This window comes from Pongo abelii, chromosome 19 (genome assembly GCF_028885655.2).
Source record: "Pongo abelii isolate AG06213 chromosome 19, NHGRI_mPonAbe1-v2.0_pri, whole genome shotgun sequence".
Classification (NCBI taxonomy): Eukaryota; Metazoa; Chordata; class Mammalia; order Primates; family Hominidae; genus Pongo; species Pongo abelii.
Genome location: NC_072004.2, coordinates 49,262,135 through 49,289,264, shown reverse-complemented (window position 1 = coordinate 49,289,264; position 27,130 = coordinate 49,262,135). Strand labels below are relative to the sequence as shown.

The window sequence follows — 27,130 nt, the reverse complement described above, 5'->3', positions numbered from 1 at the left end:
TAGAAATATTCAAGGTTAATAATATTCCAGAAATCTTTTAAAAATATATCAGAGAAAATATAAGAACAGCTAGATAGAATTATGTTAAATCGAAGGATATGATACATAATATTTTAAAATTATTTTTATGTTTATTTCACTTGAACAAAAGAAAAAGCAACTAATAAAATTGAAGGAAGAGCTGAACTACAGAATATTTTTCTTTAACTCAAGAACTTTCAGTTACAGGAAGATTTATCTAATATTAAAATGACTAAATTACAAAAAGCATAAAATGTTTGGAGCCATTTTTAAAGTTGTTTTGAAATACATATTAGCACTCAAACTTCCCCACTCCCTAACTTTTGTTAATTGCTATAATGGATATTTGTTGTTTTGATCTACCCAACATCCTTTCATCCTACTTTGGTAACTGATATTCTTTGGGGGAACTGATCTTTCCACTTTACATCATGTTTTGTGGAAATTTTTCAACCAAGGAACCTGCCCTATGCTAGCTAAGAGTTGAGTACGGTATACAAACTAGATAAGTGCAACTCTCTCACTGTAATTTAACCTTCTTAAATCAAGTAAAGAAAATGACTGTGGCCAAGTCACCCCTGCTACCTAGGTCCTTGTAACTGCCCAGGCACCTCTCCCCTCTAAGGCCTATTTGGTCAGCTTGTTGTTTTATTCTATCAGGTCCTCCCTAATGAGTCCAATAAATTATTTTTGTTTTTTTTTTAAATGATCCAAACCCTGGTTTTATGGATTGAAACAGAAGAATCTATCTGATATAAAAATATTTTTACTTTGTGAAGGTTCGTAACATTCTTTTCTGTAATTATAATTCCTATATATCTTAATTATATACATGTGAATGGATTTAAACTTAACTTTGGTCCAATTACAATAATCTTTTATTTGTACATATTGCTTGCTTAGCTAGATTTCCTTACTGAGTAACTTTTCTTCAAGAATGATTCATGGGTCCTGTATTTCTAGAACTCTTTTATGTTCAAAAATACCCATGTGCTGCCTTTGTACTAGAATAATATTTTGACTAGGTTTAATATTTTTAGGTCAAAATTTATTTCCCTAAGAACTATACACATGTTGCTTCACTGCCTTCTTAGATGCTTCTGGTCAAGATAGAGGAACAGGCACCATATTTATCCTCCCTCCTGAAACAATTGCAAAATAAGACAAAATATATGAAACAACAGGTCTCAAGATATTGGAAATCAGTCAATGAAGGATACTGATCCCTGATCACTGTCCTAATGCAGGATGTGGGAAACAGATGAGGTCACCTCTGTGACTGCCCCAGCTTACTGCCTGTAGAGAGTTTCTAGGCTGAAGTTCAGAGAGGGAGAACTTGGGTACAGTGGGACAGGGTTTCAACTTTTGTTTTATTGAATTTATGAACTTCTCAAATGGCATGAGACATCTATGGGGAGGCTTTGTTTGTTTTCTGAGAGAGGGTCTCACTTTGTCGCCCAGGCTGAAGTACAATGGCGTGATCTTGGCTCACTGTAACCTCTGCCTCCTTGGTTCAAGCAATTCTCTTGCCTCAGCCTTCTGAGTAGCTGGTATTACAGGTGTGCACCACCACACCCAGCTAATTTTTGTATTTTTAATAGAGACAGGATTTCACCATGTTGGCCAGGCTGGTCTTGAACTCCTGACCTCAGGTGATCCACCTGCCTTGGCCTCCCAAAATGCTGAGATTACAGGCGTGATCCAGTGTACCCAACCTATGGTGAGTTGTCTTTTGTCCCCTGAGTTATATATCCTTTCAGGATGGGTTCTTCATCTGGCTCATGTCATATTTCTTTTCTACATTTTTCCGCATTGTCTTTCTGCCTAATGATCAGAACACTTATCTTTCTAATGCTTAATCAGGGCAGCTGGGTAGGGTCTTTCTTTTTACCTTAAGATGGTATAGAAGGGTTCTCTTTGACAACTTTCTTAGATGAAGTAGACTTGTTTGGCTTCTTCTCCAGTGTATAGCTGGAGGCCTGGGTGGTGTCTTCCATCTACTTTTGTGTAGCCTGATCTGATCTGGTGTGAGATGAGGACCTCGCTGTTAACCTGGTTTCTACTCTTTATTGTTGCCTAGGAAATTCCATTAAATCCACTGAATTCCATGAAGGAGGCAAAGCATCCAGAATAAGACACAGCCCTCTTCATTGAATTCATGTGAAATCCTGGAAAATCCCTCCTGTGTCCACGGAGAGTCCTTGGGGACAATCAGGAGTTTCTGTGCTCAAGAGTCTCCCTGGCATTTCCCTGAGCTGCCTGCTCAATACCTCTGCCACCACCCTTCAAATTGGCCATATTAACAAGAATTCTGGTTTTCTTTTCTTTATGTGACATCTATTCATGACTACATTGGGCAGATGAGATAGTAGCTATGCCTTTATATAAAACTTTTAAATTCTATTTTTTGTTTTATTTATTTATTTTTTAGAGACTGGGTCTTGTTCTGTCACCCAGACTGCAGTGCACTGGTATGATCATAGCTCACTGTAACCTCAGACTTCTGAGCTCAAGTGATCGTCCTGCCTCAGCCTTCTGAGTAGCTAGGACTCCAGGTGTGCATCACCATTCCAGCTAATTTTATTTATTTGTTTGTTTGTTTGTTTGTTTGTTTTTGTAGAGACAGGGTCTCACTATGTGGCTCAAGCTGGTCTTGAACTCCTAGGCTCAAACAATCCTCCCACCTCGGCCTCCTAAAGTCCTGGGATCACAAGCATGAGCCACCATGCCCAACCTATTCTAGTTTTTAAATTTTCATACATATCTATTAGATGTTTATAGTGTAAAGTTGAACTCCATTCTTTGCTTCTCTGTTGCTGGTAAATTTTTGGCTATATTTTTACTAATTTTGCACATTCTTTTACATATTGGTAAAGGAACAGTCTGTGATCTGGATTTATTCAGATCCTTATTCAGAATTACCAATTGTTTTATTAATCATTTTATCTTAAATGTGTCTCTACTTACTAGTGATTTGCAGTATATTCCAAGTTAGTTGTAAAAACATTTCACAATAGACTAATTTCTTGCTTTCCTGTGAAATTGTCTTAAATTTAAAAAGTAAAGTTCTTAATATTGTAAGTAGCTGCCAGAAACAAACCAATTCTAGCTTCAAGTTCATACTTCTTACAATGAGAATTTTAAATTTCTTCATTCTTGAGAAATAGCAGGGACTTGCTGTTTTTAATAGTGAATTAACTCTTTGAATTTTTTAGTTTCTGTCTCTCAGAAAAGATGGATTTGTTTGGCTTTAAATATTGAGAGAGTTTCTAGAGACCCACAGGAAATGAGAAATTTGCACTTTTGTAGCAATGGCTTTTGAAAGACTAGCTAAAATCCTGAAGACTCAGCAGAAGAAAGATATTAAACTGACTTTGTCGTTTTGTTGACTATTAAATTAAATGGAAAAACAAAATGTAACCTTTGAGTCCAATAGACTCATCCCCCTAGGCTCTCTATCATCTTCAAATCAATCAGTAAAACACAGTGTGCCTCCCTGGGGGACTGTGGCAGTCTTACCTTCGTGTAGTAACCTAAGACGCTCCATAAGAATAAAAAATCAGAGCTAAGGAACAGATTCCAAATAACCAAAAGGCTCACAAAAAGCATTTTAAAATATAGTGATCAAAAACACTAATGCCCTTAAAAGAAAAAGCAGAAAATAATAAAGTAATATAATGTGGTCTTGCAAAAAACAGCCTGTGGTCTTACATTTCGAAACATGTCTTGCCCGTTCTGGCACCTACAAGGCCAGATGAGCTATCTGCTCCATCCTTCACATTCTCCCTGCACGTCCCATTCAAGCTTTTCTGCACGTGGCCATGTTAAAAATTTATAAAAATATCTGAGTCTGCCTGGCAGGCTCAGAGATTCTCATGACAAGTTCTTCCCTCACTGAGCACTTCCCTGACCACCCAAAATAACCACCCCCTCCCTCCATCTACCTACACACATGCGCACACGCGCGTGCACACACACACACACACACATCTCTGAGTCTCACGGTCCTCTAATTACTGATATCCCTTTTTACCATGGGAAATTCCTTGTCTATCTGTGTATTTGTCAGTGGTCTGTCTCTGCCCTAAAGGAGGAATCTTACATCGATTCGTCCTCAATCCCCAGCACCTAGAAAAGTATGTGACTTAATAAGTGAGTGTGTGCTTACATGTTTGGATTAAATGGTTTCACAGTTAATTAGAGATGAGAACCACTTAATTGTTTCTTAGGCTTGGGTTTCCTGTCACACAGAAGCCTTCAGAATATACAGATGTCTTTTTGCCCTAGAAGCCAAACAGAGCAGAAGATTGTAGACCCCAGCTGGTGGGGCTACTCCTGGATTGATTCCAAACACGATATTTCTTTCCAGGCCTGAAAATCGACAGACACTGTCCAACACAATGTGATTGGTCAGAACATCCGACGCATCAACGATCTGTAGTAACAGATCAGATTCCTCATCGAGCTGAGACATTTTTCTCTTCTTCATTGCTGTTAGAAGCCTGTCTTTATATTTTTCCACTTCACTTGCTTTGGTGAAAAGCACAGCAATATCCTTCGGAGAATAACCATTCCGCAAGAGAAAACGGCATTTATTCGCTACATAGATCAGTATCTCCTCCAAGTTCAAGTCTTCAATAATCTCTAAGTTGCCTGGGACACCTTGAGCCCATTTAGGTTCATAGAGCATCACCAGGGACCCAGGGGGGAGGTTAGGTGGAGGATTTTGTCGGGCTTCCTGCATTATTTGTTGTAGGTAATTAGCTATTGGACCTGCATTGCGGACCACTCTGTTGATCTCTTCTCTTGGATACTGGTCTGAGGGAGGGGGGAGGCCACTGCAACTCAAGTGATTGGTCTGAAAGTAGTCCAGAAAGATCCAGAGAACTCCTGGGCCATCCCTTGCTGTCTGAGTGATGAACTTTGCTTTCCCATACCAGTCCCCATCTTCAGTGCGGAAATTCTGAGCGTCATCAATGATAATGTGCTGGATGTGTTCAAAGTTGTTTTTCATGAAGGTTTTCCGGGTCACTGGCTGGCAGATGTTTTTCTTGCTGAAACTGTAAGAAAACACAGTCAGGTTTTTCCCCAATGAAACAAACAAAGCAGATACTATTCTTAAACTCCTCTGGGCATGGTAAATACAATATGAATTATAGCAAGTAAACTGAAAGCCACACCAGTCACAGTCACTCAAGAAAATAAAGTGAACACAGACAAGCAGCATACCTCACCAACTTCTTCAGGGGCTGGTTTTCACAGATGTAGAGAATGTTAGCTGGTTCACAGTGAAACACATTCCTGATCTTCTCCATGATCCTAAGAGCCAAGATAGTCTTCCCTGATCCAGGTAAGCCATGAACAAACAACTCTCTGGTCTTGCGAAGGTTCTTTGAAAGCAACTCATACTGTTTATTTGTCAGTAGGTTCAAAACCTCAGAGCCCAGCTCTTCACTTAAGAGGGATTTGAACCCAAGCAAGACTATCACAAGGGACTGTAACAGGGCTTCCATGTGCTGGGGAGTCATGAAGTTATAGGATTCAGGGTAAATTTGTAAATATGAACCGTAAACGCTCTGTGCTTTTCTATCAGAATTCAGCACACAGACCAAGGGGGTGATGCATAACCTCCCAGTGTAGCCGCCTTTGTTCACCAGCTTCTGCTTCAAAGAATAGGCAACTATCATAGAATAGCCCTTGCACCCCGTATCCCACTTGCTGAAGATGGTGTAGAGAATAGGGGTGTTGTTCTGGGAAATTAGAAGAGCATCACAGATGACTCCCTGCTTCTCTTGCAGACCTAAGTCCACAGCCCAGCTTTGAGAAAAAATCAATATTCCTTGAGAGAAAGGGCGCATTTCTGTATTTATTAAGTCTCTGAGTCCTTTATGTTGTGAGAAGAGTTCCTTGTAGAGGCTTTCTGGAGTATATACCACTCTGTCTGAAAATACTAGACAGGGAAAGAATGGGAAGAAATTAGAAAAGCCTCAGACAAGCTAGTAATCATCATTATACGTAGAAGAATCAATCAACACTGGGACTCTACCATGTATCTACAATAGATTATACATTAGTAATAAAAAGATAAGCAATTCTTATTTTGATGGAGCGCCAATTAGCTGGTATAAACAGACAATAATAATTATGGTACAAAGTGGTCAATACAACCACAGAGAAGGACGGAAAGTATTATGTGAATACCAAGGAAAGGTACAGTTTAGGAAAAAAGAAAATATGAAAGACTTTATGAAGAAGGAAACACCTGAGCTGATTCTTTATTTTCTTTTTTCTTTTTCTTTATTATTATTTTTTTGAGATGGAGTCTCGCTCTGTTGCACCAGTGACACGATCTTAGCTCACTGCGACCTCTGTCTCCTGGGTTCAAGTGATTCTCCTGCCTCAGCCTCCCAAGTAGCTGGGACCAAAGGCATGCGCCACCATGCCTGGCTAATTTTTGTATTTTTAGTAGAGATGGGGTTTCACCATGTTGGCCAGGCTGGTCTCAAACTCCTGGGCTCAAGTGATCTGCCCACCTGGGCCTCCCAAAGTGCTGGGATTACAGGCGTGTGCCACTGCGCCAAGCCCTGAGCTGATTATTAAAGGATGACTTGGAGTTAGTAAGTTGAAGAAGAGAATAGAGAGATAGTCAAAAGAGGACACATGAGTAACGCTCAGGGACAAGAAACAGCAAGGAAGCCGGGTGTGGTGGCTCATGCCTGTAATCCCAGCATTCTGGGAGGCCGAGGCAGTTGGATCACTTAAGCCCAGGAGTTCAAGACCAGCCTGGCCAACATGGGGAAACCCCATGTCTACAAAAAATACAAAAATTAGCCGGGCATGGTGGTGTGTGCCTGTAATCCCAGCCACTCAGGGGGCTGAGGCATGAGAATCACTTGAACCCAGGAGGCGGAGGTTGCAGCAAGCTGAGGTCACACCACTGCACTCCAGCCTACGCAACAGAGTGAGACCCTGTCTCAAAAAAAAGATAAACAAATAAAAAGCAAGGTCTATTCAGGTCACTCCAAGCAGTTTGTGTTGCTGACATCCAAAGTGTGAGGCAAAGAGGTGGAAACGAGGATGGGGAGGAAGGCATTAGAGTGCCATCTTAACACCTGGCAAGATTATGTACTGTATGGTTTCACTTACCTGACATTCTGTAAAGCACAACTATAGGTACAGGCAACAGATCAATGGATGCTAGAGGTTAGGGATTTGGGGAGAGCTTGACTAAAAAGGGACAAGATAGAGACTTTTTTTGGGGGGGGGACGGGGTCTTGCTCTGTCACCTAAACTAGGATACAATGGTATGATCATGGGTCACTGCAGCCTCTACTTCCTGAACTCAGGTGACTCTCCCACCTCAGCTTTCCAGGTAGCTGGGACTACAAGTGCACGCCACCACATCTAGCTAATTTTTGTATTTCTTTGTAGAGACAGAGTTTTGCCATGTTGCCTAGGCTGGTCTTGAACTCCTGGGCTGAAGTCATCCTCCCACCTCGGTCTCCTAAAGTGCCAGGATTACAGGTGTGAGCCACCTCACCTGGCCATCTTTTTTTCTTTTTGATAGGATAAAATGATTCTAAGCTTCTTCCAGAAGAGAAATCCCATAATAATACCATGTTGATGAAAGTGTATTTGGGTATATGTTTCGGATTACAATCTGGCAATATCCATCTAAAGTTACAAGTAATTATTACTACTTGGAATTTTTTTCTTTTTCTTTCTTTTTCTTGAGATGGAGTCTCCCTCTGTCGCCCAGGCTGGAGTGCAGTGGTGCCATCTTGGCTCACTGCAACCTCCGCCTCCCGGGTTCAAGCGATTCTCCTGTCTCAGCCTCCCGAGGAGCTGGGACCACAGGCGCATGCCACCACACCCAGCTAATTTTTTGTATTTTTAGTAGAGACGGGGTTTCACTGTGTTAGCCAGGATTGTCTCGATCTCTTGACCTTGTGATCCGCCTGCATTGGCCTCCCAAAGTGCTGGGATTACAGGCCTGGGCCACTGTGCCCAGCCACTGCTTGGAATTTATCCTTAAAGAACACCTGAGGTATATTATGGTAAAATGTATATTGTAGCATTGTTTAAAAATGAAAAAATTAGATGTCATATAAAAGTCCATCAAAAAAATGATTGGGCTGGGCGCGGTGGCTCATGCCTGTAATCCCAGCACTTTGGGAGGCCGAGGTGGGTGTACTACCTGACGTCAGAAGTTTAAGACCAGCCTGGCCAACATGGTGAAACCCCGTCTCTACTAAAAATGCAAAAAAATTAGCTGGGTGTGGTGGTATGCGCCTCTAATTCCAGCTACCTGGGAGGCTGAGGCAGAAGAACTGCTTGAACCCGGGAGGTGAAGGTTGCAGTGAGCCAAGTTTTCACGGTTGCACTCCAGCCTGGGCAACAAGAGCGAAACTTCATCTCAAAAAAAAAAAAAAAAAAAAAAGACTGGTGGCTGGGCGTGGTGGCTCATGCCTGTAATCCCAGTATTTTGGGAAGCTCAGGTGGAAGGATCGCTTGAGTCCACGAGTTTGAAACCAACCTGGGCAACACAGGGAGACTCCATCTCTATAAAAGTTAAAAAATTAGCCTGGCATAGTAGAGTGCTGCTACTTTGTAGAGATGGGGTCTTGCTATGTTGCCCAGGCTGGTCTCAAACTCCTGGACTTAAGCATTTCCACACCTCACCCTTCCAAAGTGCTGGGATTATAGGTATGAGCCACTGTGCCCAGTCTTTTCACTTTCTTTAAGGTATATTTTGAGGAACAGTTCTTAATTTTAATGTAGTAAAATTTATCAATCTTTTTAAGTTTGATCCTTTTGTGTCTGGTTTAGGAAATCCTCTCCTACCCCAATGATATAATTATTCATATACATTTTCTACTAAAAATTTTAAAGGTTTGGCTTTAGTATTTAAGTCCTTAAACCTCTGGAATTGATTCTGTATATAATGTAAAGTAGGAGTCAATTTTTTATATGAATGAACAATCAACATATTCTAAAGCAACCAGAGATGGCCAATTACCTGGAAAGTAGCGTTTCTGCTGCTCTTTCAGACATTCCAAATTCTTATGAATGCACACAGGCTTGCTGCGGGGCGTGGCAGATGACAAACTCAACTCAAGGACCATCTCAGGACACCTGGAAAGGTCTTAGAAAACAAGAACCAAATATTCAATATGCAAAAAGGCAGACCCCAACTTATAGCTGAGCTGTGCTGCAAAGTCTTTCACCTAGTCTTACAACTCAAGCCACGGCCCACACATACTTGCCTTTACATCTCAGGTCAGCTCAGGAAAGCCTACTGAGGTTTTTGAAGGAAAAAATAAACTAGCCTAAAGCAACACTTTTTAATTTTATTATGTCAAAACGAAACTATTTTTATTTCTATTATTTATTTATTTATTTTTTGAAACAGTCTCACTCTGTTGCCCAGGCTGGAGTGCAGTGGCATGATCTCAGCTCACTGCAACCTCCGTCTCTCAGGTTCAAGCGATCCTCCTGAGCAGCTGGGATTACAGGCGTGTGTCACCACATCCAGCTAATTTTTTGTATTTTTGGTAGAGATGGAGTTTCACCATGTTGGCCAGGCTGGTCTCAAACTCTTGACCTCAGGTGATCTGCCCCCCTCGGCCTCCCAAAGTGCTGGGGTTATAGGCATGAGCCACCGTGCCTAGCCTGTTTTTATATTTTTAGAATGCTACTTTTTAAAGAAAAATGATAAGAAGATGCAAAGGCCAATGGATACAGACATCTGAGCAGATTCTGAAGTGGACTTTGTTTTTTCTGGACTTTTGAAGAAGTTACTAGTGGTTTTCTCTTGTCTAATTTTATCTCAGGCTTTCCTTTTCCAGGGTAGATGCATGTCACCAACCATCCTCCAGCTTATCACGTACTGGCTCCCCAAAGGAAAAATGGGAAAGCAGAGCGAAAGCCGTGATTTGGTCATGTTTTGGTTGAAAAAATGGAAGTGGGCAGTGAGAAAGGGTGAATATTTAAGAAGGGAAAGTCAGAGGAAAGTGGCAGTAAATTAAAGTGGACACATCTGTACATGTGAAAAAAAGAAATTTCCTAAATAATTAAATGCAAGCTCATAATTGAAAAACAGGAGAAGAGGCTTGACTATGAACGTAAGAAAGGATGTGAAAATTGAAATAACTAGGTCAAACAGTCCCCTGCACCAGCCTTTAATGGGACTACTAGCCAGGGCATGTGTTGAATGAAGACTATTTAAGATGGCAGAAGAAAGGAAGGGCAATAATCCACGAACTACATCTACAGGGATTAATAAGCCAGACAATTGCAACTCAGAGAGTAAATCTCTTTCCCCAAATTCCAAGGAATACCATATCTCTCTTTCCTCTCTGACCCGCCCTGCCCTGCTGCCAGCAAACATTACAACCATTGCGGATATTGCTCCCTAACCTGGGTCAGCTTTCATCATCCAAGCAGTCCATTCTCTTGTCGGCAATTGTCTCACACAGTTGTCCTTCACCTGCCAGGAACTAGGCACTTTGGCAAACACCACACAGCAGAATTGCTCCACCTTGATTGCACAGACATATCCATGGAGGGCCCCCTTATCATGCACTTCAAGGAAGTTAAGGACATATTTTATCTCAGGCCTCTGTGTGCAGAAATGATGGACAGGTAGCTTCTTAATACAGCTGTCAATAGAAGCCCTCAAGCTCGTAAGGTCTATTTTCTCTTTTTCACATCCAATCACTTGACAAGTCTCATCGTGCACACCAAAAAATACATATCCTCCTTCAGTATTTGCAAATGCAGAAACACACTTCGGAAGTCTGTCTTTAACACAGTGTGACACGTCTGTTGAGAACATTACAAATTCAACATGTGTGGACTCAGGAAGGTTGAGTTTTTCCAGATACTGAAGCCGCTTTCTATCAAATAAAGCAGCAGCTGACGCATTTATGTTACCTTCATATTGTACACTACCCTGAGCTGCCTGTGGACTTAATGAATTGGAAACATTAATATTCATAGGAGTCTGAGTCCTCCATTTGAGGAATGCCAGAGCTTCCTGAGAATCCATGACATCAGTGGATGTTCTCTGTCTGTGGTACAAATTGGAGCATAAGGTAGCAAGTGGCACACCAGCCTCTGTGTTCCATGATTTCACAAAAATCAAAAAGTGGCTTTCCTGCTGCATCTCATCTAAATGGCTTCTGAAAATTGGAGGCACATCCAATCCTACTCCATGATGTTCATAATTGTAGCCTTTGTTCTCAATCTCAGCCTTGATTATGCCCCCACCAGAATTCAGCAGAGCACATACTGCTCGCAGGATGATTTCATTCTGTTTCTCCCGCAGGCGAGGGTCCATCTCCTGCCTCTGCTGAGTCCCAAGGATGACTTTTCCTGCATCTACAACACACTCAGGAAAGTTTGTATTCCCATCAATCCTAAGACTCATCTTCTCAGCACTTGGCCTATTCCTATCCTGAAATGTTCTCCTGAAAAACAGAAAGATAGAACCATTAGAACAGGACAAGAAAGGAGAGGCAGGAAAATCAACAGATTAAGGCCATCCTACTGAGGTTGGTCCCTTCATTTATTCCTGATATGATTTGACTGTGTACCCCGCAAAATCTCATCTTGAAGTGTAGCTCCCATAATTCCCACGTGTTGTAGGAGCAACCTGGTGGGAGATTATTGAGTCATGGGGGGCAGTTTCCCCCATTTTGTTCTCATGGTAGTGAATAAGTCTCACGAGGTCTGATGGTTCCATAAAGGGTTTCCCCTTTCACTTGGCTTTCATTTCTATCTTGCCTGCCTCCATGTAAGATGTGCCTTTCACCTTCTGCTGTGATTGTCAGGACTCCCCAGCCATGTGGAACTGAGTCCATTAAACCTCTTTTTCTTTATAAATTAGTCTCAGGCATGTCTTTAACAGCAGTGTGAAAATGGATGAATGCAGTGCCCACATAGCTTGAGGTCAGATTTATACATGAATTAAGCTTGTAAGGCGAGTAGAGGAGCTGAGTCTGCTGGAAGCACACGACCACCACAGAAATGACCAACAGGTTATCTTTATGCTGTGTATTTAGTAACTATCTGCCAAGTTCTCAAAGTGGCAGAGTCTCACAGGTCACTGCAGAAAACAGAAAATTTTACATTGATATTTGTGGACTGGAGCTGGAAAGCAATGAGAAAGCTTTCGTGGTCAGAAGTATCTCTGGGGTGTGCTAATATTTATTGTTTTTCTTGATTCTTTGTCTTTCTCCTCTCCCTGAGACCTGGGCAATTTTCAGATTATTTTATAGCCTAATATTGGGAGGGGACACATCTGATTGAGTTGGCAACCTGTCATTGTTGCTATGGAACAGATACATAGCAACGATGTCAGCTTCCCCTAATCCAAACGGTTTCCATCTTGTCAAAAAAAATCATATATATACATCCTAGCTGTGTTTCTGTGAGCAGGGGCATTTTCAGTGAGAAGGGGCATAGGCAAGACTGAGCCCAACATCTCAGCACCAGGATGCAGTTATTCAGCTTGCTCCATAGTAACTCTACAAGACATCAAGCACTGCTGAAAAAAAAAAAAAATTGCTTTACTCCAGCGGGATCAAAGGATCTGAGATCCGGTAGATAATAAATCATGAGTACACAATGTAAACATTGGCAAAAGAGCTCAAGTTTTTGTTGAGGTGTTGCCAGGAAAAGCCACCTGTCCAGATGCCAAGAATTGCCACTGGAATGGTAGGTCCTTGGTGAAATTAATTGTATCCAAGACCTAGTCTTCGACATGTCAGGACCATAAAATTAATCTTTTTAGGACCCCAAAGTTCCCTTCTGAGGGAAGGTGATTTCGTACCCCAAACTCAAAATAGAAATAGCTGAGCCACAGTGATACTTGATTACTGTTCAGTGGGAAATGTAACTATCGGGGAGCTCAGGCGTTTATTTCAAAGCATCTCATTCCTTCCTGTAGATGTAGAGCAGTGGTCCCCAGGATCAGTTTCTTGGAAGACAATTTTTTCACGGATGGGGGTTGGGGGTTGGTGAGGGGATGGTTTCAGGATGGCACTTTCTACCTCAGATCACCAGGCATTAGTTAGATTCTCATAAGGAGAGTGCAGCCTAGATCCCTCACATGCACAGTTCACAATAGGGTTCATGCTCCTATGAGAATCTAATGCCACCGCTGATATGACAGGAGGCAAAGCTCAGGCGATAATGCTCACTTACACTCACCTCCTGCTGTTCAGCCTGGTTCCTAACAGCCCACAGATAGGTACTGGTCCACGGCCAGGGGGTTGGGGACCCCTGGTGTAAAGTATGTGAAGCCAGATTTCAGAAGGCTGCCTGATAAGCATGAAATCAGATCAAGAGGTTTTTTATGACCTGATTGACCTCAGTATCCACAATTTCATGCAGCTGTGCCACAAGGCAATCACTAAAAGGAAGGTGGCATCGTGTAATGGTAAATCGCTTGGGCTGTGGAATGAGGAAAACCTGAGTTCAAACTCCCAGTATTTGCCAGCTTTGTGTCTTTAGGAAAATTGTTTTAACCTATTTGCATACACTCTGAAACAGGTGTAAAAGAACCAACCTGGTGGTGTTTTGTGAGATTAAAACAGAAAAAAAAAAAAAAAGCAGATATCCTGGAGAGATGAACAAGAATTTTCAAAGTATTGCTGTTCAAAATAGCAAAAAATTGGAAATACACAGTAATAAAATCATTCTCAGTATGGAAAATGACATTCACTTTCACTATTACATGCACTATTTTTGTTTTGTTTTTTGAGATGGAGTCTAGCTCTTGTTGCCCAGGCTGGAGTGTGGTGGTGTGATCTCGGCTCAGTGCAAACTCTGCCTCCTGGGTTCAAGCGATTCTCCTGCCTCAGCCTCCCAAGGATCTGGGACTACAGGTGCCTGCCACCATGCCCGGCTAATTTTTGCATTTTTAGTAGAGACGGGGTTTCACCATGTTTCCCAGGCTAGTCTCAAACTCCTGACCTCCGGTGATCCGCCTGCCTTGGCCTCCCAATGTGCTGGGATTACAGGTGTGAGGCACCGCGCCCAGCCTACATGCACTATTTTGAATGAACTCTAAGAATATAATGTTGTAAAAAATACACAAACCACAGAATACATCTATTATGATTCCATTTATATGAAGTTCAAAAACAGGTAGAACTAAATAATGTATTGTTTAGGGAGACATATATAGGTAGTAATATCATAAAGAAAAGTAAGGAAATAATAGATAGAACATTCAAAATAGTGGCTATCTCTGGTTGGGGAGGAAGAGGGTGGGATTAGGGAGACAGAGAAATAGGGGAGAAATATACAGGAAGCTTCTTAGCTTCTAGAAATGTATTTCTTAATCTGGAGTGAATACATGTGTGTTCATTTTAATATTATCTTTAACTATGTTATAAAGTTGTATTCTCTATTGTATGTGTGGTATACTTTACAAAAAAAGTATCCCAAAAGGAAATGAGTTTTCATTTTTTTCCCCAGGCATTGTTATACAAGTACAAGCTTTCTGCTCAGGCAGACAATGGTCCCCTGCAGGACTCCATCCATTGTTCCATGTATGTCTTTTCATCTCTAGTTAAAGCCCTAAGGCTCTACCTCCCAACTCTGAGAGACACACAGATTAGATTAGATACTGCTGAAAGACCCATGCGTACGCACATGTGCGCACACATACACACACACACACACACACCATGGTAGTCGTTTTCTAAAAGCAGATTCAGTGTTTTCTATATTGTTTTTATTTCAACTTACATTTTTCCCAGCAGTAAAAGTAATATGTGCTCAATGTGTCAAAGAAGGAAAAACTAAAGGCAGAATTAAAGAAAAAGAACACTTATAGATTCACCATTTAAAGATTTAGCATTCTAATGCATTTCCTTCAGCCCTTTTCTCTAAATATTTTTGTGTTGTTGGTTTGCAGAGCTATTAACAATAGGATTTGTCTTTTTTAACATCATTAATCCTTTTTCTAATTAGAAGAATAACAGGAGATTCCAATGTAAGAATACCAAGAAAGATGTGTGTACCTCCTTCATCCCTCATAGACTATTGAAAAACAATAGTGAGTTTTTTTAAATCCAGAAATTTTATTTATTTATTTATTTTTATTTTTTTGAGACAGAGCCTTGCTCTATTGCCCAGGCTGTAGTGCAGTGGCGCGATCTCGGCTCACTGCAACCTCTGCCTCCTGAGTTCAAGTGATTCTCCTTTCTCAGCCTTTTGAGTAGCTGGGACTACAGGCGCAAGCCACCATGCCCAGCTCATTTTTGTATTTTTAGTAGAGACAGGGTTTCACTATGTTAGCCAGGCTGGTCTCGAACTCCTGACCTCAGGTGATCCACCCACTTCAGCCTCCCAAATTGCTGGGATTACAGGCATGAGCCACCACGCCCAGCCGAAATCCAGAAATTTAAACCTCAACATGTATGCAGAAGGAATGCCAAGTGCACTGAAAACTTGAGCAGGGAAGTTGATGACACCAAAATAGAATGCCTGCAGTGATGGATGCTGGGCATTGCCAGCAAAACTTGAAGTTCTCTGAAGTAGGAAGAAAAGCAATGACTCATGCATGATTACAGAACCCTCTGTCATAAGAGTTGGCACCGTGAACTGAGATTTCAGATTTCATGCTATCTGGACATTGTCCTTGCCCTGCCCCCTGCATTTCTTCCCTCAAAAAAGTGGATGCAGGAAACAAGAGATTCAACAAAGAAAGGAAGTTTAAAAATCCTCTGGATGTTTGTGAAGGGGGGTCCGGGAATAACAGCTGCACAGCAGGCCTACAGATCACCAGGCAAAACTGCACAACAGAGCAGCAGGCTTCGGTGGACAGCGCCTAAGACCATGCAATTGACAGATCACTTAGTAAACTGAGAGGGTGGAGAGTAGGGGATGAATTGGTTATAGGCACTTAGGAAGATAGACAAATACAAATACAAGACAATAATTCTAAGTTAAAATAAAAAGTAGTATAGTAAATAAAAGATAAGCATAAGGCATTATTTGGCACCATTGTAAATAAAGTCCTAGTCATGATAATATAAACCCCGAATATTGTTCTGATAAAAAATGATGATATAAGATATAGTTGTATTGGCAGGATGTGGAGAAGGAAGGCATAGGATAAGAAGTGTTGACCAGGCACAGTGGCTCATGCTTGTAATCCCAGCACTTTGGGAAGACAAGGTGGGCGGATTACCTGAGGTTAGGAGTTTGAGACCAGCCTGGCCAACACGGTGAAATCCCATCTCTACTAAAAATACAAAAATTAGCCAGGCATGGTGGCATGCGGCTGTAGTCCCAGCTACTCAGGAGGCTGAGGCACGAGAATCACTTGAGCCCAGGAGCTGGAGATTGCAGTGAGCTGAGATCATGCCACTGCACTCCAGCCTGGGTGACAGAGTGAGACTCTATCTCAAAAAAAAAAAAAAAAAAAAAAGTGTTAGCTAAACTCAGGCCAGGCACAGCGGCTCACACCTGTAATTCCCCCATTTTGGGAGGCCAAGGTGGGAGGATTGCTTGAGGCCAGGAGCTTAAGACCAGCCTGGGCAACATAATGGGATAATGGGTCCCCATCTCTTCAAAAACCAAAACACCAAGCATGGTGGTATGCACCTGTAGTCCTACCTACTTGGGAAGCTCAGGTGGGAGGATCTCCTGAGCCCAGTGGATTGAGGCTGCAGTGAGCCAAGATCATACCACTGCACTCCAGCCTGGGCAACAGAGTGAGACCCTGTCTCCAAAGATTTAAAAGAGAGAGAGAGCGCTATACAGTCATCTTCCAGAAATAAACAGTATCTTCTATGGTCTGAATGTTTGCAACTCCCTAAAGTTCATTGTGCAAATCCTAACCCCAAAGGTGATGGTATTAGGAGATAGGGCCATTGGAAGGTGATTAAGTCATGAGGATGTACCCTTATAAGTGAGATTAGTGCCCTTATGAAAGAGGTCCAAGGAAGCATATACGCCCCCTCTACCATGCGAGGACCCAGTGAGAAGGCACTATCTATGAGGGCCCTCTCCAGATACCAAATCTCTCAGCACCTTGGACTTCCCAGCCACCAGAACTCTGAGCAATAAATTTTTGTTGTTTATAAGCCACCCAGTCCGTGGTATTTTGTTACAGCAGCCCAAATGGACTAAGACAATATCTAAAATAAGAGGGGGTGGGAGGGAGAAAGGAGAATATAAGCATGCTGTTTAGAAATATAGAAACACATGCCAGAAGAAAAAGCCCGAGAGACAAGAGGCTCCTGGCAAGCAGGAGAAGGGGGAGAGGGCGAGGCCCTTCATTTCCTTACTGTGTCTAAGGAACTATGATTTTCAAAACTACATTCATGAGACTTTCACTTCCAGTCAGAATAGAGTACTAGGGACTAGGCTACTCTCCTGTCTGAAACAACTAAATTATTTTTGAAGAAAGTTTGATGACGCTAGAAAAAGTCAAGATCTAAAATCTAAGATGTTGCACAAACCTTAAGCACAAGAAATGTGAAAAAAAAATACCGAGGAACATCATAATTAAATGTTCAAAACCAGTGATACAGAAAAAAATCTTAAAAGCATCCAGAGGAAAAAGGCACATTATATATAGAGGAACAAAAGATGACATTAGAATTTTTCCAGGATTATGTTGTTGACAGATGACACATAACCTGAAAATATCCTCAGCTGTCCTTTTTGGTTTTTGTTTTTTTAGAGACAGGGCTTTTCACTCTGTCACCCAGGCTGGAGTGCAGTCATGGCTCACTATAGCCTTGAACTCTTAGGCTCAAGCTATCCTCCTGCCTTAGCCTCCCAAGTAGCTAGGACTACAAGAACGTGCCACGACGCACAGCTAATTTTTTAAATTTTTTGTACAGATAGGGTCTTAGAAGTTTACCTAGGCTGGTCTCAAACTCATAACCTCAAGCAATCCTCCTGCCTCAGCCTCTTAAAGTGCTGGGATTACAGGTATGAGCCACCATGCCCCACCGCTCAGCTGTCTTTAGTTTTCCCACGGATGTTGATTTAAGATAGTGACCAATTTGTCTATATCATAATGAGTAATATCATGGAGAAATTTAGCTAATATCCATTTTAAATAATTTCGTGCCAGCAAGTGGCCATTTTCAGAGCACCAGAGATTATCAGAGTAGAGATTCAACCAGATTTTTTCATGGGCGGATCACCTGGGGGCAGGAGTTTGAGACCAGCCTGGCCAACATGGTGAAACCCTGTTTCTACTAAAAATACAAAAATTTGCAGGGCGTGGTGGTGTGTGCCTGTAATCCCAGCTACTCGGGAGGTTGAGGCAGGAGAATTGCTTGAACCTGGGAGGCAGAAGTTGCAGTGAGCCGAGATCATGCCACTGCATTCCAGCGTGGGCGACAGAACAAGACTCTGTCTTTAAAAAAAAAAAAAAAAAAAAAAAAAAAGGCCGGGCACCTTGGCTCACGCCTGTAATCCCGGCACTTTGGGAGGCCGAGGCAGGCAGATCACGAGGTCAGGAGATCGAGACCATCCTGGCTAACACGGTGAAACCCCGTCTCTACTAAAAATACAAAAAATTAGCCGGGCGTGGTGGCGGGCGCCTGTAGTCCCAGCTACTCGGGAGGCTGAGGCAGGAGAATGGCGTGAACCCGGGAGGCGGAGCTTGCAGTGAGCCAAGATGGTACCACTGCACTCCAGCCTGGGCAACAAAGCGAGACTCCATCTCAAAAAAAAAAAAAAAAAAAAAAAAAAACCAAAATTATTAATGTCTGTGTTGCATGAGAAACCATGAGGTCAGGCGGGGAGCGAGCCTAGAGCTAGTTTGGCAGAAGCATCATCAAGTTTTGCAGTGACAGCTGATGCCCTAAACCAAGAGAAATAAGCCTTTTAAACAGGTCAAGAGTGAGGCTACAGTAAATAATGGGGTTTTCATGGTTTCCATGAAGTTAAAGGCCCAAGGGCTTGTCTAGATCGCTCTCGCACAAATAGGCAAAATGGCTTTCTACAGTTGGGGTGCTTTGGGAGGGAGGCTGTTGAAGAACTGATTTCAGGTTCCAGGAGGTCTTTATGTTTGGACTTTCAAAGGAGAGAATCCCTCACTGAAGACAGTCAATCCATAAAGAGGTGCTCCAATTTCAGAAAACTTTGGCACCTATTGTCTGCAATATCCAATTAACCTAGAAATCCTCTCATCTGTCATTTTGTGAGGGATTTACAATAACTTCGGATAATCTTTATCAAGAGAGAATATTTAGCCCTCCTTAGACAGGTTTACTTCAAATAGTGAATTGTGTTTTGGTAAAATTGTAGTTTAGCCTTAAAAATTTTATGTCCCTTTTCTACTAAGGCTGAGAGCAAGTAAATGGAATCCTTTTAACAGGCTTCCTTGTTCTCTGAACAAAGTAGGAGATCATGTTTATATTGTATCAGAACTGAATCACAAGGTCACTAGGGAAATTTATGTCTTTTAACTTTTTTTTTTTTTTTTTTTTTTTGAGATGAGTCTTGCTCTGTCGCCTAGGCTGGAGTGCAGCGGCGCGATCTCGGCTCACTGCAAGCTCCGCCTCCCGGGTTCATGCCATTCTCCTGCCTCAGCCTCCCTAGTAGCTGGGACTACAGGCGCCCGCCACCACGCCCGGCTAATTTTTTGTATTTTTAGTAGAGACGGGGTTTCACCGTGTTAGCCAGGATGGTCTTGATCTGACCTCGTGATCCACCCGCCTCGGCCTCCCAAAGTGCTGGGATTATAGGCGTGAGCCACCGCACCCGGCCATCTTTTAACTCTTACTTGAGCATCTGGACAAAAACAGGGGCTTCAATGAATCTCTGGAGCATGACTGTCCAGTTATACCATCGTCCTTCCCAAGGCAAAGGCAGAAAAGTATTGACTGTCTTTGTCTAAAGGTGCACTGAAAAAGGCAGAGAAAATTTCTACTAGAGTAAAGCAAGTGACTTCGAGTAGAATTAATGACAGATGGTGTGTGGGTTAGGCACTACTGGGAGAAAAGAAATGACAATTTTGTTGATGATTCTGAAGTCTTAAATCAATATCTTCATCTACTTGGTTTCTTTGCTGGCGGGACAAGAGTGTTACTAGGGGATATGAGAGGACCTTTGCATATAAGGCCTTCAACTGTAGGTTCGAGCCCTTCCTTTGCTTCTGACTTCAGTGGATATTGGGGAAGTTTGGGTAATGGTTTGACAGGATCTGTCTGAACTTAGTAAGTTCTGCTTATTATTTTGCTGCTCCAATTATTCGTCCTACGTGAGTGGAATTTTTAGCCCCTTACACTGTCAGGTTTGGTGTCAAGATATTTATTTGGAGTATGCATCAAATATAATAGAGAAAGCAAAGGTGTATTCATAGCAGGTGCAACTTGATTATGAATAGAGAAGTCTCTGGAACATCAATATATATTACAGTTCCATTTGCAAATTAAGTCTCTATTAAACTCATAGGCATGATATCAAAGAGCAGGAAGGAATGTTTTTCAGTCAGGGACCAAGGGCTACAGTTAAGGGCTGGGAGATGGAATAAATATGTGGCTTATATGTGGGTTACTTGAAATACCTACCACCGGTGTGGTATGTTTACTCAGAGGAAGAGACTGAGCAAAAGGGACAGTGTTTAACATAGAAAGAGTAGTACCATGTTTACCAGAAATTGATGAGGTTGACCACCTGTATTTATAGTTAAATCACCTTGAATGTTTAGGGAAAGGCAGACTATTGGGTAGTTTCTCCTTCCTCTGAGCACCCTCATTGATCTGATCTGATGGATTTTTATTTGTCTTGGTTCTGTTTACAATATCTGTAGTGTCCTTATCAATAGATGGTTGATTGGGAAGTGGGCCACAAGTTTATTTTGAGTCCTGTCTCATTTCAGTTCTAAAGCTCTTTCAAAATGTTCGGCTAGGTGTTACAATTCAGATAAAGGGGTTGTTTTCCATTCTAATTTCTGTTTTAGAATTAAGTCTCCAATTTCATGTTTAACTCCACTGACAAAATGAGATGAAAGGGCTGCTTTTTACCACCTTCTTTAACTGATGTGTTGGAAGGTATTTCCTAGTCTATCCTGAAAAAGTCCAACAGTTTTATTTTTTTGTTTGCATGGTCCAATGGATTTTTATTAGAAATGTTTTGGGTATGGCTTTTAGCAGACTTTACCTTACTTTTTGGATCCTTTTTTTTTAAAACCCTCAGATTTACTGTGGAAAGAGGGATACTGTGGGTCCCTTTCTGAGTCTGTCCAATCAGCTTTTGCTCTCCAGGATTTAGCACCTGAGTTTCTGACCAACATGTGTACAAGTTGATAGAGGTTAGGTAACCTTGGGTCATATGTACCTAGAAGAATTCTAAATTCTTTTATGAATTTTTGCTGGTCTTGTCTGGGTTTAGGGAAACCTTTAATTATAACTCTTAATTCAGCTTGGATCCAAGGTTTAAATTCTACAGATGTCTGTATACCTGGCTTAAAGAGAGGGATGGATATTCAGAGGCAACTGGAATTTTGAAGTTTAGGAGAGTTATTGGGCAAAGGGAGGGGGTCTGAAAAGGGGGAAGAGAAGTGAGCAGTTGACTGAAGTATAGGAGAGAGATTATTGAAAGTAATGGCAAAAATTGCAATTACTCTTGCACCAACCTAATAGAAGGACAAGGGGGAAAAGAGAGAGCTGGATACAGGGAGGCATCTGGAAGACAAGAAAAAGAAGCATTTACTAGGGAAATGAGTCTAGTTTGTTGTTGCTTAAGTGTGTCAAATTTCCCATTGGTTTTGGGCAAAGAACCTTTTAATGAAGAAATTTTTGATCAGAATTTCATTTGGAGGCCTCTGCCTACCAACAAAAAATGGCAGACCCATTCATCCTGAGAAATCTTATTCCTACTTTTCTAAGGTGCATGTCAAATGAACAATTTTGTTCAAGTCAAATGTATCCCAAAGTAGCCAGTAAAGGCCCAAATCATCCTTGGAGCTATGCCATTAGGAAGGTAGGAAGGTAGGTGCATGAGCTAGTGTTGTACAAATAAGAAGCAGTTTCTCCTAGATGAGGAGGGTATTTAGACTTAGAAGACCCCATGAGAGCTGTTGACCATCAGTAGGAGTATAATTCTTGTGCACTTTGTGTCTCAGGTCCCCAACCATACAGTTGGGCACCTCCTAACACGGACCAGACAATCTGTGCCCCTCAGTAGGCAGAAAACCAGAGACAGCACTCCCTGTGGACCAAAGTGAAGCTCTCAGGACAAAAACGCAAGATGGAAGGAGAACCTGAGCTGGTTTTACTGGTGACCCATAACAAGTTTGTCCACATGGACATGGGTTGAGGGAGAACCACAAACTCACTGGACTGTGAAGCGAGCTTGAACAGGCTTGTAGGACCTATGCCTGTGTCTGACCCTGTCATTCTCCTTCTTCGGACAAACCACTTTTAAACAGCACAACACAAACACACACAAAAGAGAGCCAAAAGAGGTGAAAGAGAATGGCCTGATTCCACCTAGGGTGCCAAATAAATGGGAACCAATAACAAAACCCAGGTATCAAATGAGAATCAGTAGCTGAGGAACTCAAAAAAAAGAGACATTCAGTCAGTGCTGACTTATCCTATCAGTGCAAACTCAACAAACCACTCTCTGCAAGGTGCAAGGTGCCTCTGTAGCAGCCATCCTGTTTGAAAAGGGGAGTCCACACAGTGGGCAGATGGTATCTTGGTGGAACCTGCAAGGAAACTAAAGACATTAATGAAGTCTGCCTGGATGAGAACAAGCAGAGGCTGTTTATTCAGAGCTCACTATAACGAGGGAGTCAGCCGCCATCATCACTCACATTTGTCAAAGCCTCATAGACAGGCAGGGGAAAGATTGATAGTGACAAAAAGGGAATGCTCAGGAATGATATGATTCAAGGGTGTTGTCATAGGGAAGCTGGAAGCAGGCTAACTAGAAATGAACATCCTGTATGATTAGTTTGGGGAACATATTTGGCTTTCTCTGACCGGTCCTAAATTGGAATCAGGAGCAAAAATTAAGGATGCTGTCAGTTATTGACCAGGTCCTCACCACTACCAGTCAACTGCTGCAGAAGTTGTGTTTTGGCTTCCCAGGCTGGTTACTGCAGCAGTTGTGGGTTAGAGTTCTATTTTTGCATATGTTCTGGCCAGAGTTTGTATGTATATTTAGCCTGTCAACCATAAAATTTCTAGAGAAAAATATAAGAGAAAATATTTTTGCCTTGCGTTAGGCAAACATTTCTTACAGATGACATTAGATGAACAAAAGAATTTTTTTTTTTTTTTTTTTCTGAGATGGAGTCTCTCTCTGCTGCCCAGGCTGGAGTGCAATGGCGCTATTTCAGTCACTGGAACCTCCACCCCTTGGGTTCAAGTGATCCTCCTGCCTCAGCCTCTCTAGTAGCTGGGATTACAGGTGCCCGCCACCATGCCTGGGTAAATTTTGTAATTTTAGTAGAGATGGCATTTCACCATGTTGACCAGTCTGGTCTCAAACTCCTGACCTCAAGTGATCTCCCTGCCTCGGCCTCCCAAAGTGCTGGGTTTACAGGCATGAGCCACTGCACCTGGCCTAGATGCACAATAAATTTTTTTAAATGATATATTGGACTTTAAGAACTTCTCCTTCTGAAAGACACTATTAAGAGAATGAAAATATAAGCCCCAGCCTGTCAGAGGAGGGGGCAATAGGAGGAGCGAGAGCATCAGGATGGTGCTAATGGATGCTGGGCTTAATATCTAGGTGAAGGGATGATCTGTGCAGCAAACCACCATGGCAACACATTTATCTATGTAACAAACATGCACATCAGGCACAAGTACCCCTGAACTTAAAATAAAAGTTTAAGAAAAAAAGAAAATATAAGCTCCTGACTGGAAGAAGGTATTTGCAAATTACATAACTGATAAAGAACTTGTAAGTAGATTATATATAGAACACTCAAAAAGTAATGATTAAAAAAACCCAATTTAAAAATGAATAAAAGACTTGAATAGACAATTTACCAAAGAAAATATATGGATGCAAATAAGCACATTGAATTATGCTCAACATCACTAGTCATTAGGGAAATGCCTATTAAAACTTCAGTAAGATACTACTACACATCTATTAGAATGGTTAAAATGACTAACCATGCTAGTTGTTGGTGAAGATGTGAAGGAATGGGCATCCTCATATACTCCTGGTAGGGATATAAAGGGGTACGACCATTTTGGAAAAGAATTTGGCAGTTTCTTAGGAAGTTCTGCGTATGCTTGCCATATGACCCAGCCATTCCACACCAAAGTATTTACCCAAGAGGAAAAAAAAAAAAAAAAAGCATATGTCCATACAAAGACTTGTAATGAATGTTCATAACATTTTTATTTGTGAAAGCCATAGACTGGAAACAATCCAAATGCCCATCAGTAGATGAATGAAGAAGCCAATATTGATTATCCATATAATAGAAGACTACTCAACCATAATAAAAAGGAAAGAACTATTGGTACCCACAATGACATAGATGAATCTGAAAACAATGATGCTGAGTGACAGAAGCCAGACATAAAAGAGCGTATACATATGATTCAATTTGCCATAACAATAATACTGGAAATGATTTCTATTTTCCGATAGTATATAGTAGTCCTCCCTTATCTGGTGGCTTTCCATGCTTTAGTTACCGCAGTCAGCTCTAGTCCAAAAATATTAAATGAAAAATTCCAGAAATAAGTAATTCATAAGTTTCAAGTTTCATTCTGAGTAGCCTGATGAAATCTCATGCCACCCACTCCCTCTCACCCCGGGATGTGAATCATTCCTTTGTCTGGTGTACTCACCCTGTATATGCTACCAACCCTTAGTCACTTGGTAGCCTTCTTACTTATCAGATCGACTCTAATACTGCTTATGTTCAAGTAACTCTTATTTTATTTAATGGCCCCAAATCTCCAGAGTAGTGATGCTGGCAATTCAGATATGCCAAAGAAAAGCCTTTCTTTAAGTGCTTTCTTTAAGTGAAACAGTGAAAGTATAGGGAAAAAACATAGTAGATATAGGGTTTGGTGCTACCCACGGTTTCAGGCATCTGGTTTTAGGCATCAACTCAGGGTCTTGGGACATATCCCATGGTTAAAGTGGGGCTACTATAAACACCTGTGAATTTTCATAATCAGACCAGGAGTGGATCACAGCATTTTCCTCTTCTTCCTCTTACATGGAAATAATAAAACTGCTTATTTTCTTAAACAAAAGAGTTTAAGTCTTGTGACTTTTTTTATGGTGTGGGGGGGGGGTGGTTCAAGCAATTCTCCTGCCTCAGGCTCCGAGTAGCTGGAATTACAGGCATGTGTCATCACACCCAGCTAATTTTTGTATTTTTTGTAGAGATGGGGTTTCACAATGTTGGCCAGGCTGGTCTCGAACTCCTGACCTCAAGTGATCCGCCCACCTCAAGTGATCCACCAGCCTCAGCCTCCCAAAGTGCTGAGATTACAGGCATAAGCCACGGCGCCCGGCCTCTTGTGACATTTAAATGGATACTTCTGACACAGGATGTTATCACACTGAATTGCTTGTCTGTTATCCTGGCACAGGAACTCTCACCTCCCATCAAACAGACAGATTAGGAATCGGTTTCTTTTTCCCCCACAAAGGCAGGCACAGCCTCCGCCCACTTCTCATAGGGCGAGGCCAGACAAACTTTAGCCATTGCTCTCATCTTCTCTTAGAGGCTTGGCTCTAAACCAATGCCCTCCCACCCGCTATTGGTAGGGGAGGGGAGGAACTATTGAAAAGTTCCTCCCATTCTCCCTCAAGCATCCCCTCTCGCCTGCACTAGTGACAAAGGATCCCCTTCTGGTGCAACCGAGCCCCTCGAGATTTCAGCTCCCCAACATTTTAGTGATGAAACCATGAAAATTCTGATGAGGTCCTTGCTTATTTGCATATGTTAACTACCCCTTTTTGCCCAATATTCCATTTTCTAGCAATATAATTACAAACTGCTGATGCACCGTTTCTTTGTCAAGCAGGAGGATATAGCTTCAGAGTCAAGAAAAAACTTTTGCAGAAGGAATGATGCTTTTAAGGGCATTGTGACCAGCTGCTGACGCCCAGAAGTCTGGTGGTTCAAGGTGTAATCTGAGACGAAGACTTTTCCCCTAGATTCCCTGAAATTCCCCCTCCCTTACTTCCTGGTCGCATAAAAACTCCCCACTACTTATTTTTGTTAGGTTGGATTTGAGAGATCTTGCCCTCTTGCCTTCACGCTTTGGCCAAATGGAATAAATCTTCCTCTGTCTCTAAGCCCCTGTGTGTCAGTGTTTGGCCTCAACAGCACATCTGGTTCCTGAGCCTGAATTTGGGCTTCGACAACTCTGGCTCCCGGGACACATGCAAGAGGGAAACGGAATCACATCGCAGTCTCAGCCATTGCGGATAGAACCAACTGGGGCTCTAGTTAGTCACTGTATGGGGGATACAGGGCTTTGTGGGCTACCCTAGTAGCCTGCCCCTGTTGTTACAGTTTGAAGACTGACGTTCCAAGCCAGGGGCTTATAGGCAAGCCTCTGGAACAAAGCCTCTTGTAATAGACTGGACATTGGCCCTATTTGTCCCCAGGCCACAACCCATTTAGCTTCATCCTCGGGAGCCCCGATTTCGTCATTTTCCCTTAAGTCCTTCGTGCTCCTGAACCGTGGGGAAATGTTGCCAGGCTTGGTTTGCTAAGATTTAGGCTGCGCTGGGTCGGCGCCTCTCCCTCCTCCCCAGCTCGCCCCGCGTTCCAAGCCTCCCAGCTCCCGGGTCCTCTGCCGCTAGCTGTCGTTGGAGGTGCTCCTGAGTCAACAAACTAAATCTTCCTAACGGGAAAGACGCTCTCCCGGCAGCGCCCAGACCTGGGGAGCTGCAGTCGCCGCAGCTTGTCTTCACTACAGCCCCATAGGAGAACCCGCGCAGACCGGGGGAGGTTTGGGGAAGGCCTGGGCAAAGAAGCGCGTGGGATTCATTACCCGCTGGGTTCTCCTCTGCAGCGCGTCTCCCTCCAGGAGCAGGCAACGGAGCCTCCCAAGTCCAGAGCAGAGAATTTGACCCCGCGGGGTCCCGGGCTTATATCAGCTGAGTTCCGTGACAC

The 27,130-nt window shown here is 42.3% G+C and overlaps 1 protein-coding gene across 1 annotated transcript; it reads right to left on the bottom strand.

The window, feature by feature from the left end:
* SLFN5 (schlafen family member 5) lies at nt 1-27,130 on the bottom strand. The gene is made up of 5 exons (XM_002827260.5): nt 27,009-27,130; nt 10,441-11,492; nt 9,041-9,166; nt 5,251-5,971; nt 1-5,081 (listed from the first exon to the last, which is right to left on the bottom strand). The coding sequence occupies exons 2-5, from the start codon at nt 11,450-11,452 to the stop codon at nt 4,265-4,267; spliced, it is 2,676 nt and encodes an 891-aa protein (XP_002827306.2). The 5' UTR covers nt 11,453-11,492; nt 27,009-27,130; the 3' UTR covers nt 1-4,264.